The sequence below is a fragment of the Prionailurus viverrinus genome, chromosome B1 (assembly GCF_022837055.1).
Source record: "Prionailurus viverrinus isolate Anna chromosome B1, UM_Priviv_1.0, whole genome shotgun sequence".
Lineage (NCBI taxonomy): Eukaryota > Metazoa > Chordata > Mammalia > Carnivora > Felidae > Prionailurus > Prionailurus viverrinus.
In genome coordinates, this window is record NC_062564.1 from 31,516,341 (window position 1) to 31,532,152 (window position 15,812).

General features: G+C 51.5%; 1 protein-coding gene across 1 annotated transcript in view; it reads right to left on the reverse strand.

Moving 5' to 3' along the window:
* Positions 1–15,812, reverse strand: part of DPYSL2 (dihydropyrimidinase like 2) — a 69,243-nt gene that overhangs the window by 22,412 nt on the left and 31,019 nt on the right. Inside the window, exons 4-7 of the mRNA XM_047857019.1 lie at positions 6,186–6,350; positions 3,217–3,278; positions 2,624–2,704; positions 2,026–2,094 (exon numbers count right to left, since the gene is read on the reverse strand). Coding sequence (XP_047712975.1) covers positions 2,026–2,094; positions 2,624–2,704; positions 3,217–3,278; positions 6,186–6,350 — 377 coding nt within the window. The remainder of the gene's footprint in view (positions 1–2,025; positions 2,095–2,623; positions 2,705–3,216; positions 3,279–6,185; positions 6,351–15,812) is intronic.

The following is a 15,812-nucleotide window of genomic DNA, read 5'->3' on the forward strand; positions in this document are numbered from 1 at the left end:
AGAAAGCCTAGCCAGAAAGCTCTCTTCTCTGGGGAAGCCTCTTGGTCACCATCACCCTCACCCGCGTGTCCCCAACTTCCTTCCCAGATGCCAGCCTTTCGGCCCGGAGCCCCGGTCACATTCTACCCTGCCTGGTTGCTTTCCATCTCTCTCTTCCTCTCCAGCTCATCCATAGTCCCCTTCTCATTCACCTCGCGGTCCCAACAGGGCCCAGTCATCATACATGTCGGGCACCATTGATGGACAGACAGGTGGTTTCTAGATTGCCGCATTCCCTACAGTTTCCCTCTCAGTCTTCTCAGCTGGAAAGGGGGGGGGGGGGGAACCCTGCTGGCAATCTCACGTGGTGGGCTGGAGAGAAGAACAGAGAGCAACAGGAACGTGATTTGTGCAGCTCAAACCACGTTGACCACCATGATGCGGCGACAGATCACGAAACCGAGAAGGAATTACACGTTTGCATGTTATTAACCACTGCTTCATACGTACAGGGCAGTATCTCCCTACCTACACGGTCAAGCTCAAGTTCCTTCAGAACGGTTCCCTGTTTTCTTCTCTTTGTCGCCCACAGAGGGTTTAACGCGATGGATCCCTGGTGCCAAACTGAAAAAGCATCACCAGGAGCTGAGGGAGAAGGGGCCAGCTCGTGCCGGTGGCTCATGGGGCTGTCATAATGGTGCACTTGCTCAGGGGAAGCCCCCAACACTGAGGCTGACCGAGAGCAGGTGCCTCTGAATCAGGTGGGAAGCAGATGACCTTGGAAAGCAGAGAGAAGAGAAAGCCCCCCAAACAGCGGTTCATGAAGCAAGAGGACCCACCCCCGAAGCCAAGAGCTCCTCAAATGGGAGCACTCCAGACCTGCCAGCCCCCAGGGAAGGCTCCACGCTCCGCTGCAGGGGACTCTGAGATTCTCCATGCAACAGCTGCTGGAGAGAAGTCTCCGGCGTGTAACCATGGAAAAGCGGGTTTGATTCTTGTGGTCAAAATCGCAACCAGAACAGCTCTCCCGTGATACCTTTTGCCTGCTCAGTTAACCCCAGGCTTGCTTCCTGTTTTCAAGTCTGCGGGGACGCGGGGATGCCGAGCAGAGAGGAGGAGGAAGGAAAGCAAGCCCCCAGGAAGGCTCTTCCGAGTTCAGCAGGAGCAGGGCTCTCAGAAGTAGCCTCGTGTAACAAGGGAAGCGGCGCCTGCTTTTCTCATCTCAGTGTGCCGCACACTGTCACCTACCTGCACAGCCACGGCAGGGCAGGAGCGGCCCCCAACTGCCCCAGGGGATGGAGGGGAGAGTACAACTTTCCCGGTAAGCCCAGCCCCAGGTATCACCACCCGGTTACAGGGGCCCACGGGCTTTATGGTGAGCTTGGGCTCCCGTGTGTGTGTGTGTGTGTGTGTGTGTGTGTGTGTGTGTGTGTGTTATAGGTACACACTTGTGTACAAAACCAACCTCAGGTCCTCTGGGCATCAGCCACTGAGACTGTCGCCCTCTCTCTCCTGTGAGCTCCTCCCAGTCACTGTCCACCAGCCCCAGAGGCAGCATGCAGCTAACACAGGGGCCAAAAGATGTCACCTTCAACCTCCCTCCCCCATGTGCTGGCCCCAGCTCATCCCTTCGGCTCTTTAGCGTGCGTGGGAAGGCTGGATGGTCGTGGAAGGAGCTATACCCCATGGCCTGGAGAGGGACCAGACGATACTCAAGATGTAATAGGTTCCGTCCCTCCACTGAGGAGAGGAAAGTATCCTCAGGGCCACAGATGGTGTTGAAGGTGCCCCGGTGCATGTGTGTCTGCGGCTCTGTCCCTGTGTGTCTGTCCCTATGAGTCTCTGTGCGTCTATGGCGACGCCTCGGTCTGTGTGTCTGTCTCAGAGTCTGTGTCTCTGTCTCTGTCGGTCTGCGTGCGTTGTGTGTGTGCACACGCAGTAAAAATGCAGAACAAGGAAGTGTCAATCCTCAGTGTGCGGGACATTCCCAGTGCCTCCCCCTTCTCTTTCTTCTGCCTGTTTCTTCTGCTTTCCATAGATGTTCACCTCCTCAGGCCGGCTCAGCACGTGTCCCTCGGGGCCCGTGATGCCCAGATCCAGGATCCTCTGCTGCTCCTGCAAGGTTTAAAGCAAGCCAGGCCATCAGGGAGAGCTGGACTTGAGATGCTCTGATCGCTAGAGACCTTTTACCCAAAAAGCTACTCGCGCGAGATGATCACTCGGCTCTTATGCCAGGGCCTCGTGAAGAGAAGGGTTCAGTATCCTGTCCCCAGTCCTGCCTGAGTAGGTGTTCAGCTCTCCCCCGGGATGCTGAGAGCCCACGCATGCCCGGCCCTGGGCCACAGTGTAAAATGTCTGTACGTGGAAGCCCATGTCGCCCACCCACAGGCGGCTGCCCTACGGCACGAGAGAACTGACTTCTCTGTGCAAAGGGAACAGGCTGTGCATCCCGCGGAATGCAGAGAGGCACACGTCCCCGACATCCACGCTGCTGGTGAGGCTCTTAGCGCCGTGCCCAGGGCGGTCACACCAGGTCACCCTGTTTCTCCTCCTTGCAGCTGAGCCACAGAAGTGGTTTCCCCGTCCCGAGCCCACCTCTCACCCTGCACGTCATGAAGAAACGATGAGGAAGAGGGCCTCATACCTCTGCGATGATGTCGCCGTTTTCTGCGTGGACTTGGGCGATCGCACCGATATCCCGGATCACGCTCAATACTTCATAGATCTGGAGGAGGGGAGGGGATCAGAGACAGGGACGTCCATCTACCTGCTCACAGGTACAGCCACACCCCTGCCGGCCACAGGGGTCAGAAACGGCACCGGCGGCCGCTACTGTTAAGGCTGGCTCTGTGGACAGGCCCCCAGGGCAAGGCTTCCGGCCACACGTGGCCGAGCAGGCCCGCGCGGTAATCAACAGGGGCAGCATAACCTAAGGGACGCGGAGTAGGGGAGGGTCACGGACGACACCCGGCTCTCCGCCAGGTTTGCTCAGGTGGCTCTGAGTACATCTCTGGGCTACGCTGTCCCACAGAGGCAGGTCTGAGGCTGACTCCAGAGCCCCGGGGGCCAGTGCACTGGCTTCAGACCCTCCCTAAAGGTAAAGTTACATCAGGGAGTTCATCCACCAGCCATGTCCCATGAAGCCAAGGGACATACACACACCGGAGGCAGCTTCCAAGACAACGACATTGGCCCAAACGTACCAAATGCCTGTTCAGAAAAGGCAACTTTCCTTACCTGGGAATCAGTTAGCTGGAAGCGATCTTTGAAAGCCATGTACACCAGGAAGGAATTGACCCCTAGCGGACAGACAAAATAGAGAGGTGGACACAGGACTTTAATAAATAAACCAAATAATCTGGAAGCGACTAAGAAAGGTATAATACTATGCATATACGTATATAGATAGAAGAAGGACGGGAGAGACAGAGACAGAGGTGGAGACAGAAATATAAAGAATTGGTAAAAGAGGGTGCAAAAGCTTTTAGCATCCTGACAGTTTTTCTCTAAGTTTAAAACTATACCAAACTTAGAAGTTGCCTGTACCTCTACGTGTATTCAAATGCACAGCAAAGTTATTCACATTAGCCAAAGGGCAGAAGTGTCCGCTGACCGACGAATGGATACACGAAATGTCGTACGGTCATACAGCAGAACGTCACTCAGCCCGAAGCTGGAAGAATATCCTGTCACATGGATGAACCCTGAGGACATTACACTAAGGGAACTAGCCAGTCACTATAGGACAGATACGTAAGATTCCATTTACAAGTCAAATTTACAGAGACAGGAAGTAGAATGGGGGGGGGTGCCTGGGTGGCTCAGTCGGATGAGTGTCCAACTTCCGCTTAGGTCAAGATCTTGCAGTCCATGGGTTCGAGCCCCACGTGAGGCTCTGTGCTGACAGCTCGGAGGCTGGAGCCTGCTTCGGATTCTGTGTCTTCCTCTCTCTGCCCCTCCCCTGCTTGAGCTCTGTTTCTCTCTCTCTCTCTCAAAAATAAACATTAAAAAAATGTTTTTTAATTAAAAAAAAGGAGAATGGGGATTGCCAGGGGTTGGGGGTAGGAGGGACTGGGGGGTTGGTGTTTAATGGGTACAGAGCTTCAGTGTGGAAAAATGACAAGTTCTGGGGATGGGTGGTGAAATGGTTGCACAACAATGTGAATGTACTTAATGTCATTGAATGTATATTTAAAAATGATTAAGATGGGGGCACCCGGGTGGCTCATTCAGTTAAGTGTCCGACTCTTGATCTTGGCCCAGGTCATGATCTCACAGTTCGTGAGTTCGAGCCCCACGTCAGGCTCTGTGCTGACAGCTCAGAGCCTGGAGCCTGCTTCAGATTCTGTGTCTCCCCCTCTCTCTGTCCCTTCCCTGCTCATGCTCTGTGTCTCCCTCTCTCTCAATAATAAATAAACGTTAAAAAAATTTTTTTAATAAAATAAAAATAAATACAAAGTGAAAAAATAAAAACAAAAGTTGCCCCCAGCTGTTGTGACTTTGAGAAGAAAACGAAACCGAATATTCTGTGAAGATCTACAAGATCTAGATCTTTCCTCTGGTAAACAGACTTCCATCCAAGCTGATTTTTAAGAAACGTTCGTGGGGCACCTGGGTTGCTCAGTTGGTTGGGCATCCGACTTCGGCTCAGGTCATGATCTCACAGTTTGTGAGTTCAAGCCCCGCATCAGGCTCTGTGCTGATAGCTCAGAGCCTGGAGCCTGCTTTGGATTCTGTGTCTCCTTCTCGCTCTGACCCTCCCCTATTCATGCTCTGATTCTGTCTCAAAAATAAATAAACATTAAAAAAAAAAAAGAAAAAGAAACATTCTTAAGTAAGAAAGGGTCCAATAAGCTGATGTTGCAATTCTCACCCTGGCATTTCAGAGTCCTTGCCTCCCGAGGCACCAGACCAAACATCCCTGCCTGACATCCATCACAATGGTAAACAACTGTACTGACAACCTTCTAGTCTTGGAGTTTAATTCAAGCCACCTGGGGGTGCTGGACGCTGCCCGGGCTCAGTGGCTCGGGACATCCCAACCCTTCTCTCTGGCCAGGCAACAGTTGCTATGGTGACACTCTCGCCTGATTTGGATTCGATTCAGTTTAAGTATGGAAAGCTAAAGCCTTTAAGACTCTGTATTCTCAAAAGCGAGAAAGGTCAAGTGCTACTTCTTTTCTTTTAGGTGGAACCTTTGTGCCAGAAAGAATCTTAGGATATCTAGTCCAATACCCTCATGTGATTTTTTTTTTTTTTAACGGAGACTCATGAAATTTAAGTAATTCCCCAAGGTCATATGGCTAATGTGAGGAAGACACACTAAACCCAAGACTCCAGAGTTTCATTCTGGGCGTTTTCGGCCGTATTCACAGATACCTACCGTATCCACACCTAGAGACTTCCCTCCTGCTATTTTACCCACAGCGGTACTCCTGGGCTTAGAAGTCTCAGAACCCGAAAGCAACAGGCACTCCCCTGACAGTTAAGATCCCATGAAGCCAAGAGGTCACCCTAGGAGTCTAGTCTCTAGCCAAGCTCAAGAAGACCCCAGAAGATGAAGTGACTTGGCATTAGCACCTGAACTCCCAAGGTCCCTGTGGACAGAAGGGTCCCAAAGGCACCCTGAGGTAGTCCGGATTCTTCCAGCCTGCCTGGGAATCCTCCAGGGCCCAACCCCTGGAATCCTACTCCCTGAAATAGTCCCCTGGCATGAAAAAGACCTTTCAGGTTGTCCCAGAGCCTCCTCACCCTCAAGTCTATCCTGGTCCTCGTGGGTTTGCAGGAAGAGTCCCCCACTCAGCATCCTGGGCACCTCCTCCCCCTGCCCATGACAGTCCAGAATCCTCACTGGGACAGGGGTTCTTATCCTCTGAGGGCAAATCAGTCCCATGGCCTCAACTCTCCAACCTGGCTGGGCGCAGTTCCCTCAAACCAGTAAGCTGTGTGCAGTTGTCACACAGGAACCGGTCCCCCTGGTGAGGCTCCGTCCGGTTCTCCCGTCAATGAAAGCTTCCGTTGCCGCGCTGGGTTTGGCTGCCTCCAGTGGGCACCAGCTGCGGCCCCATCGTCTCTCCTTGCAGGCATGAAGGAGAGGCACAGAAGGGGTCTGCAAGCGCTATTCACAGAGCTCTCCTTCAGAGAGCTGTGCCGGCTCGTGTACCGAAATGGAAATATCCCCGGAGGTGCCGGTCAGCATAACCTACCGTGGTCCTTCACCAAGGCCTCTATCTCCTCCTGGATGCCCTTATGCCACTCCGTGATGTCCACGTGCAGAGAGTAGTCACAGCAGGACTTGCTGTCAGCCCACTCCCTCCACTGGTCGAAGGCTGCCAGCAGGCTTGTCCCGGGCTCGGGCACGACATGGTCGACTAGAAAAGAACAAACATTTGTCGTCATCAACAGAAGGCTCAAGGGCCACGGGTCAGCAGCAGTTTTCCCGTCTCAACCTTGAATAAGGCTTCTTGGGTCCACAACCGAGATGGTGATCTCTACAACCAGCTCTTAAGAATCCACTGAAACCAACGGACTCCCCGAGAGGGAGAAAGCAGAAAGCAGAAACCTTGGCATGGCACGATTACTCCCACGAAACCACGCATGAACTGCCCGGATCTGATTGCCCGGCTCAGAGCCCCTGAAAGCAGGTACCTCGGGACATCTCACGGACAATGAGTCCTTACGGACAATGGCAGTGTCAGATGGCCGGCCGGAGCTGCCAAACCTTTCCGTGTGGCGATAGCTGGCTGTGAGGCGCCCCCCACCAGACGGCAAGGAACTCGAAGATGCTGGACCCTCGCCACGCAGGCTGAGGCTTTCAAAGCTTCCCCAGCGTATCCGATCTCTCGTCGGCGCTCATATTTCTGCAGCATAATACCACTTTGTAATGTAAGGGAGATCTTTTCGTCTTAAGAGTTCAAAGCGTCTTTTAAAACAGTGGTTATTGTTATATAGTTATTGAGTTAGGCTGAGATGGAAGAAGTGGGGCTCTGGACTCCAGGTGAACTGAGTTTGTCTCCTGGCTCCACTACCTGCCAGCAACGCCCTCTTGGGGAAGCTACTCAATCGCCACTACCCTAAATTTCTGTGCTGGTTTAAAATGGGGATATTAACTGCTCCACACATTTGTTGTGAGGATTAAAGGAAACAGCCTATCTATCGATCTTTTGTCATTCCCCTATTTAAATCTTCCAGCGGTCTCCCCTTAAGATAAAGATTAAAGTCCCCAACAAGGTCTGCAAGATTCTGCCCAGCCTGGCCCTTGCCCCCTCTAACAACATCACTCTGGATCAACTTCCCTTTGCACTCTGCTCTCCTCCAACCGCGTGGGCTACCTTTCAGTTCCTGCTCCCTTCTGCCACAGGGCCTTTGCACAGGTAGTAATATCTCTAAGTCTCAGAGAGCTCTCGCCCAGTTACCTTGATGAAAAGAGGGTTACCAGAACAATTATTACCCATCTTCTGCACAGAGACACTAAAATATGCACTGCAATGACTTGTCCAAGATCAAATCAAACTTACGCAACAAAAAAAGACAAAACGCAGGACTCTTGACCCCTAAAGCAATGAATCATTCTTCTAAATAAAATATTAGGTTTCCTACACCCAGGTAAGTAGTTCTCGGCTAAGAAAATGCCAGCCCAGGCAATGCCAGTGAGCTCATATTTCTGAAATGGATCAAATCTTGCAGACGCTGCTCAACCGTCATCAACTGAGCTTGGTTTTGTACGTCTCAAAAATGTGCACATCTGAACTGAATTGTCTTTTGATGAAATGTCCTTTTTTTTCATCAGTAGCCGTATATGTAATTAAGCGCCTAGCTGGTACTGTAATACGTAGAGTGTTATCTAACGAAAGCCATGAGGATGTCACACTTGGGATGCAAGTCAGTTCCGTCTGTAAAATGCTAACAGAAACCCTGGCAAAACAATTCCAATTTTCTTAAACTGTGCCCCACCCCGCGCCCCGCAAAAAAGGAGGAGGAGGAAGGGGGGGGCAGGAGGAGGCAGAAGACAAGGAGGAGGAAAATAGAACTTTGTTGCAAATACAGTTTGGGCAGAATCTCCCTAGTCACGCCCCTGGCTTCGTCACTTGCCCCACCGCACCAGCCTGCACAGGCAGCCGGAGAGATGGATCTTGTCAAATCTTTCCCCAGATCCTGCCACTCTGCCGGTTAATCCTTCGGTGGCTGTCCAGCACCTTAGAGCCAAATTCAAACTCCCCCCTTGGTCCTGTGGATCCAGTCTCATCTCTCCAACACTCTCTTGCCCTTCCCCCTGGCTCATCCCCGTCGGCCCCCTGCCATTACTTGAGCTGCCCAACTCCACCCGACCTCCGGAACTTTCCACCAGCTGTCTTCTCTCTCTGGACACCCATTCTCTTGGCTCTTTGCTTGGGCATCCCTGCCTCCCCCTCACTGGCTGAAGGTCACCATCCCAGCGTGGCATCCTCATCTGCAGTATTTCTGCATCCATCCCCCCTTGTTTGCTATCTGACTCCCCCACGAGGATGTAAACTCCCTCAAAGGAGGGACTGAGTGCCTGGATCGAGGAAGTGCTCAACAAACATTTTCAATAAATGAATACATGTTCCCTTCCAGCTCGTATGCTTCCTTGCAAGATCAGGTCAAGCACCAAAGGAGGTGCTCTCCTGGCAACGTGACCAGATTTTCCGGCTCAGCCTCAAGCATATGTAAGGAGGTCTGGTGCTAAGCTACTCAAACCGGAGTGTGTTTAAGAACTCTCTTGAGAGCTTATTAAAACACGGGTTCCTGGACATCCCCAGAGTTTCAGATTCTGTAGGTCTGGGCTGGAACCTGAGAATTTGCATTTTCTTAAAGCTTATTTATTTTGAGAGAGAGAGAGTTGGGAAGGGGCAGAGAGAGAGGAAGAGAGAGAGAATCCCAAGCAGGCTCTGCACTGGAAGCGAGGAGCCTGATGTGGGGCTCGAACTCACGAACCATGAGATCCTGCATGCCCTGAGCCTAAGTCAGACGCTTAACCGACTGAGCCACCCAGGCGCCCTGAGAATCTGGTTTTTAATCATCTCTCTTGGAGCTGCTGGGTCTGCCTTGGATCACTAACTGAGTGCAAATCTTTTCCCATTTCCTTCTCCAAGCACCTGAACTCACTCATGCCCATCTTTACCCCGTTTTACTACACAACAGCATTGCCACTTACAAAAAAACATCAGGTTCCCTGGCTGGAATAATACCGTAGCCTCCCTCCATGTCCAAAAAACAGCTCCTAGGGTTACGAACTCTTGAAAACTCAGGATACAGACAAAGCTGAGGGCTCCAGGGAAATAAACATGTTTCCTCTAAAAACGAATGACACTCAGAAACGTGTCCATGGAAAGCCTCCTCATGTTTTCCCACGGTCCTTTCCCTAGGAGCTCTCTCCTAGGAAGAGCTGCCCCAGGGCACAGGGCAGAATGTCATCCTCACTTCCGGAGGGAGCAGAGATGACCCACTGGAAGACACAAGCCTGCAAAGGATTTGCCTGGAACTCTCTGGCCTTGTCCCTGGTGATTTCCCTAAGCTGTCCCTGCAAGAGCCTGCTGGCTTTTGCCTCACAGCTGACTTTTTCCCCTTGTGTAAGACGTGAGGGAGAGCTCATCAACCCAGCCCTCCACCAGGAGGTGAAAACAGAATGACCCTGGGATCCAAGAGCTCTGGGCTCCATCCCGGTTCTGGTGGCACCTCTGCCCTGCTGTGTACACTCCACAGGAGCTCGATTTCTGCATATACAAAACACGGGCACGAGAGTACACGCCGTGCAGGGCTGCAGGAGGGTGAAGGAAGCATGGATGAAAGCACCTGGAAAAATGTCTGGCACGCACTGAGTTTTCACCCCCCAGGGACGAACACTCAGAAACACCCTGTGGTTTCCGTGGGAGGCCCATGAATCTGGTTTATGAGAGAGCCAAGAACATGCCCCGGGGCAGTGGCCTGAACTCAGAACTTACAACCAGCAGCCGGAAGTGCTCGCATCTGCAAGACACCAGCCGTTTCCAAAGGACGATTTTTACTTCGCTTAAAACCTAAGACCCGACATTTTTTTAGCAGCTTTACTGAAATGTGATTCACATACTGTGCAATTCACCCATGTAAGCCGTGCAACTCAGCGGTGGGCTAGTCACAGAGCTGTGCAACCATCACCAGCCTCGAATTGGAAAACCCCGTTCCCATCTGCCGCCCTTCCCCATTCCCAGCCCCAGGCAAACCACTAATCTGCTTTGTGTCTCTGTAGATTGGCCCTTTTCGGACGTTTCGTGTCAATGGAATCATACAGCATGTGGTCTTTTGGGTCTGGCTTCTTTCACTCAGCAGGTCTCCAAGGTTCATTCCTGGGGGAGCATGTATCAATACTTCATTCCTTTTTGCCTTGAGTGGTTTTGGTATCTTATTTTACTGTTTTTAATTTAATTTTTTTTGAGAAAGACAGAGCATGAGCAAGGGAGAGGAGCAGAGGGAGAAAGGGGAGGGGGGCAGGAGAGAACCTTAAGCAGGCTCCACGCTAAGTGTGGAGCCTGACATGGGGCTCGATCCCACAATCCTGGGACCAGGGATTACGACCTGAGCTGAAAGTAAGAGGCAGTCAGTCAACTAACTAAGCCACCCAGGCACCCTGGTATCCCATTTTTATGTTTACTGGATATTGGCAAGGTGTTATACAACACGGTAAAGGAGCTGGACCTTGAAATTCAAATACAGAACTCCTCTGGAGTTTGCAGTGTTTAAAAGACCCTATTTTATTTTTAGCTTCTTACTTTGAGGTAATTGTAGATTCACCTGGAGTTGTAAGAGATCCTCAGAGCCTCTGCCCAGTGTCCCCCAGGGGTAACATCTTGCTTAACTTCAACACAACATGACAACCAGGAAGTCCACATTGACACAATCCAAGACCCCAAGTTTTCCAAAGGACAGCAGTTGGGGCTTCTGATCAGCTCCAGGGGGGCAGCATTATCGAAAACACACAGAGATACCACCGCTGGCCCTGTTCAGGGAATTAAAGTGGCTGAGCAGGAACCACCTCCCAAAAGTCCACAGGGGGTAAGCAGGTGGAGCGGAGAGAAGAGGGGGACCCCTGCTGGGGCCCCCTCTGGCTCCAGCCTCTCTGAAGCCTCACCCACAGTCGCACGGAGGCCCACCTCTAGACACCCCGCTTGGTCAGTACACACGGCACCCTGCACCCCGCACGCCAGCAGTATTTACTCTATCAGAATTGCCCATCTCCTGCCTCGCATTCCAGAATCATCCTGACTCATTCTCTAGTCCCTGCACTTAGCTGCATGTGCGTCTGCCTCTCCCTTTCTCATCCCAGATGAATCAGGGGACTTGAATTAAAAGCAAGCCGTCAGGGAGACGACGACACAAACCACTGCTGGCTCATCTCTGTGGCATCGAGCTGGCATCTACTCAGCAAAATGCCGGGCGACCTATTCAGCAGAGAATGCCTTTTGTTGGCGGAGAGATGAGAGCCTTTGGGAGCCCCCGGGTGTGCCAGCTAGGAGAACACAGTTTTATTCTTGGGGGGATAAAAAAAAACAGAAAGGGAAGAGAAAGCACCTGTCCCTGGGAGCGTAAGGGGTGCCCAGAGGAGAGGTAGTGGAGGAAAGACCAGGGTCAGACGCCCGAGTGCCTGGCCCGCTCTGCCCCTTACTCATCGGTGTGGCTTTCTTCACGACACTCCTCTTCTCTGGGCTTCAGATCCCTCCTCTATGGAGCCCATACTAGTACCTAACGCCCAGGGTTCCAGAGAGGTGTAAGCGAGCTGCCATGGGAACTCCCGGGACGAATGCCTGCTACAGAGCTGCGCCCAATAAACACCAGCAGGAAGACAGTTACATGCTCCTCTATAAGGAAAACTACCACACGTAAACCCCTTGTGAAGTATTTGTGAAGTATTTCCGTGCCTCTAATGCACATGCGGACAGGGCTCCCTACTTGCCTGCACAAATACACTGCTTCTCCGACAGTGCAAAGAAGCATTCTCTTACGGGCTGAACTACCTAGGTCTGTGCCTGATTTTCTTATCTACAAGCTGGTGACGATAACACAGCTGGAGTGCTCAGTAAGATGGGGTTCGTAAAACAACAAAGTGCTCTTCCAATATGAGCACCGTCATTCACTTCCTCTTCCCTGCGTCCCCCAAAGCATCCAGCAGGAGGTCCAGCATACAAAAGACTCTCAATAGGCACAGGAGAGACCAAACATCATACACTCCTCTGGCAAGAAAGGCCTTGGCCAACTCAGTACTGGAGCACTGAGAAACCTCTTCCTCTGAGGGGCCCAGCCATGCAGTCTGAGAATCCCCAGCATTCCCTGGAAAAGTCCTAGGCACACACAGCTCTCCTGTCATCTGCCAGAAAGACTCACTATGGCTGGTTTTTAAATCCCAGCCTTCCTGAATGCCGGGCAAGGGGACCCGCCAAAGTGACTACCTTTAACGTAAGTATAATCCACATACTTCAGAATGGGAGTATTAGTAGGAGTGCCTGGGTGGCTCAGTTGGTTAAGCGTCTGACTCTTAATTTCAGCTCAGGTCATGACCATGGTTCGTCAGTTCAAGCCCTACATCGGGCTCTACACTGACAGCAAGGAGCCTGCTTGGGATAGTCTCTCTCCCTCTCTCTCTGCCCCCTTCCCCGCTCATGCTCTCTCGTGCACTCCCTCTCTCTCAAAATAAATAAATAAGCTTAAAAACATGGGAGTAATAGTAAAAATAATTAACACTTATCAGACACTTCCTATGTCTGGTACGATTTCATCCATCTTTCGTGGTTTACCTCGTTGAATCCTTACATCAGCTCCCTTAAGGTCGGAGCCAGTGGTGGCCCCAGTTTTCAGTTGGAGAAGCAGAGAATAGTGGGGTTACGTGACTTGTTCATGTTACTTAAATCGCAGAGATGTATACAGAAGGTCTGCAACATTCAGACCATCTGTGCTTTGGCCAAGCAAGGCCCTGGGAAGAACTCTGGAAGGTGGTCAATAATGGGGTCTTAGCCGGTACAACTGTTGGCTGGCAGAGGTGACCCCAGGACGTTTGACTCCAGAGCCCCTACTCTTAACTGCCTCTGCTCAAGAGTGGTCAGGGAGGTTTGGATCTCTGAGAAGTAAAATGCAGTCTTAGCCCTTTAATATTTTATAACTACAGCATGTAGTTCAGTAATTCAATTAACAGAAAACTGCATCATCAGCCTGACATGTGCAGGAATATAAACTCATGCCCCTCACTGCCTGAACCTGGAGGCACCTGAAGAATTCCCTTATTTCTCTCTTGGCCAAACTCTCTTTCGTGAAATCTTGCTTTTAAAACAAAGCAAATATATTCACATAAACCAAGCTCAGCCATGATTAATTGTTCGGCATCCAGCGATCACTGCTAGAATCATTAAGCCAGAGGCCGGAGGGAATAAGGGCCGAAGCAAGATCCAGTAAAAAATATTTATAAAACAAGCAAACAACCTCTTACGTGATCTGATGATCGGCCAGCTTCAGAGGGAACAGAGATAGAGGATACAGACCATACCCTTAAAATGGTTAAAGTCTAGTTTGGAAGAAAAAATACATTGCCGGGTGCACGGAGGAAATGACCTTGCTCGACCGTCCTGCCTACTACACATTCCCACCCTTGCCTTCCCACCAAGCTCTGGAAAGAGCGGAATGCTGTTGATGCCCCATGCTGTCACCTCCCATTCGCTTCTGGACAGGCTCCACTGAGCCAATACCCCCCCGAGTGAGCTCTCAATTCCTCTCATCCCCTGGGGACCACCACTGCCTTCCACGACCTTGGGGCGTGACTGTCCGCAGTGGCCTCCTGCCCCGTGCCCACCCCAGCTTCTGGACAGCGCTCCGCGTGTCTGCTGCTGCTTCTCTAATAGTCGTCCCCTGGTTCCTCTTTTGCCCCAGCATTTTCAATGCTGGTGTCCCCGGGAGCTCTGTCCTACTTCATTAAATTCCACTCACATTTCTGACATTTATTCAAAAGGTCCTGAGCTGGGCATCTGAACAGCAGACCCTTCTCCAGCTGGCCTGCACGGGGCCTCCGATTTCTTGCTCTTGTCTCTTTTCCTCTCTCATTCCCCCCAGCCGTGTCCTCTCTTTCCTCCCCCACCCCCACCCCACCCCCATCTCCTTCCTCCTCCTTCCTCCGCTTCCTGCAGTCGTCCTGGGGCTCAATATTCGGCGGGCGATGGATGTGGGGACTGGGACTCTGTTCACTCTCAGGCAAATCCCGGGATAAGCAACTGGGAGCAGCAGCCTGTGGTCTACAAGCTACAGCACCTGGAGGCAAGAGTTTCACTTGCAGGGTTCCTTCTGCCACATGAAGGAAGCAGCGGGTGGCTACCAGGAGCTTCCCACACCTGCAGTCCACACCTCCTGCCCACAGATTTCCCTTCCTGTGGCCTATGCCCACCAGAATGAGACAGCCATTCCTTCCAGGCTGCCGGCAGATCACCCTGGGAGCCCAGGAGTCTGAGCTGGAGTCTGAGGGTGGGAAAGGAGAGGCGGGGAGCGAGGCACAGAAGGCCCAGCTTCCACACCCAGTGTTGTGCCTGAAGACGGTCCTGGGAAGACATCCTTAGCTTTCTTCCACTTTCCCCCTTTAATGCAGGCATAACCAGAGCTCCCCATGTTAGAGAAATATATCCACCCCTCTGGAAGTATTCTTCCAAGGGAATGGGACAATGGAACCATGGTGTAACTTCGTATCACCATTTGCATCATTTGATAGCAGTAATACAACCTCCATGGGCACAGCTTCCCCAGCGATTTACAAGGTGCTACCACAAGCCTTATCTCACTTGATGCTTACAGTAGAGAGGCAGACACGTTCACGATGCTGGCGCCACAGATGGGGGGCTGTGGCCAGGAGCCTTGCCTGCAGTCATGCAGACACAAACTCACAGAGCTGGGGTCCAACCCCACTTTGTTTTACAGCCTTTACAGCCTTGACTAACCACCACCTTCTTGGTGTTTCTACGAACACCACTCACCTCAACTCTTCAAACCTAGGCTTTTTTTTAGTATCGAAAACACAGGCAGGTTCACTTAAGTGCACAGCTAATGACCTAGACACAGAAGGAAATGGCCAATGTGAACCGGTGACAGTCAATTTGGAATGTCAGATAAAAAGCTTGTCAAAATGTCAGCACCTCATAAAACCCCTTTCTGTGAGGCTTGGGGTAGCCTGCAAATGGCCTAGCATGCACATGGTATGCGAGATCAAAGGCCAGGCTAATGAAATCTGTGTGTGGGGACGAAGGGTCATTTATAATCTGTAAAACCTTTAAGAGTGGCAAACCACATGGGGCGCCTGGGTGGCTCAGTTGGTTAAGCGTCCAACTTCGGCTTGGGTCATGATCTCACAGTTCGTGAGTTCGAGCCCAGTGTTGGGCTCTGTGCTGACAGCTCGGAGCCTGGAGCCTGCTTTGGATTCTGTCTCTCCCTCTCTCTCTGCCCCTCCCCCACTCATGCTGTCTCTCTTTGTCTTAAAAATAAATAAAACATTAAAAAAAAAAAAAAGAGTGGCAAATTACACAATGAGCAGAAATTGTCTCCCTGACTTAGAAAGAGCAGACAGGGAGTGACTGGGAGAGCCTGAGAGCCCATCGGTAGGCAGTATGGGGTCAACCTTCCCCGGAAAGGCCCATCAGAGTAGACCAGTGGCCTTGGGGAGCCCCACATCTGCTCTGGTGGTGTGGAGCCTGCTTGGAATTTTCTCTCTCTCTCTCTCTCTCTCTGTCTCTCTCTCTCTCTGCCCCTACCCTACTTGCTCTTTCTCTCTCTCTCCGTCTCAAAATAAATAAATAAACTTTAAAAAAAAGGAAAGA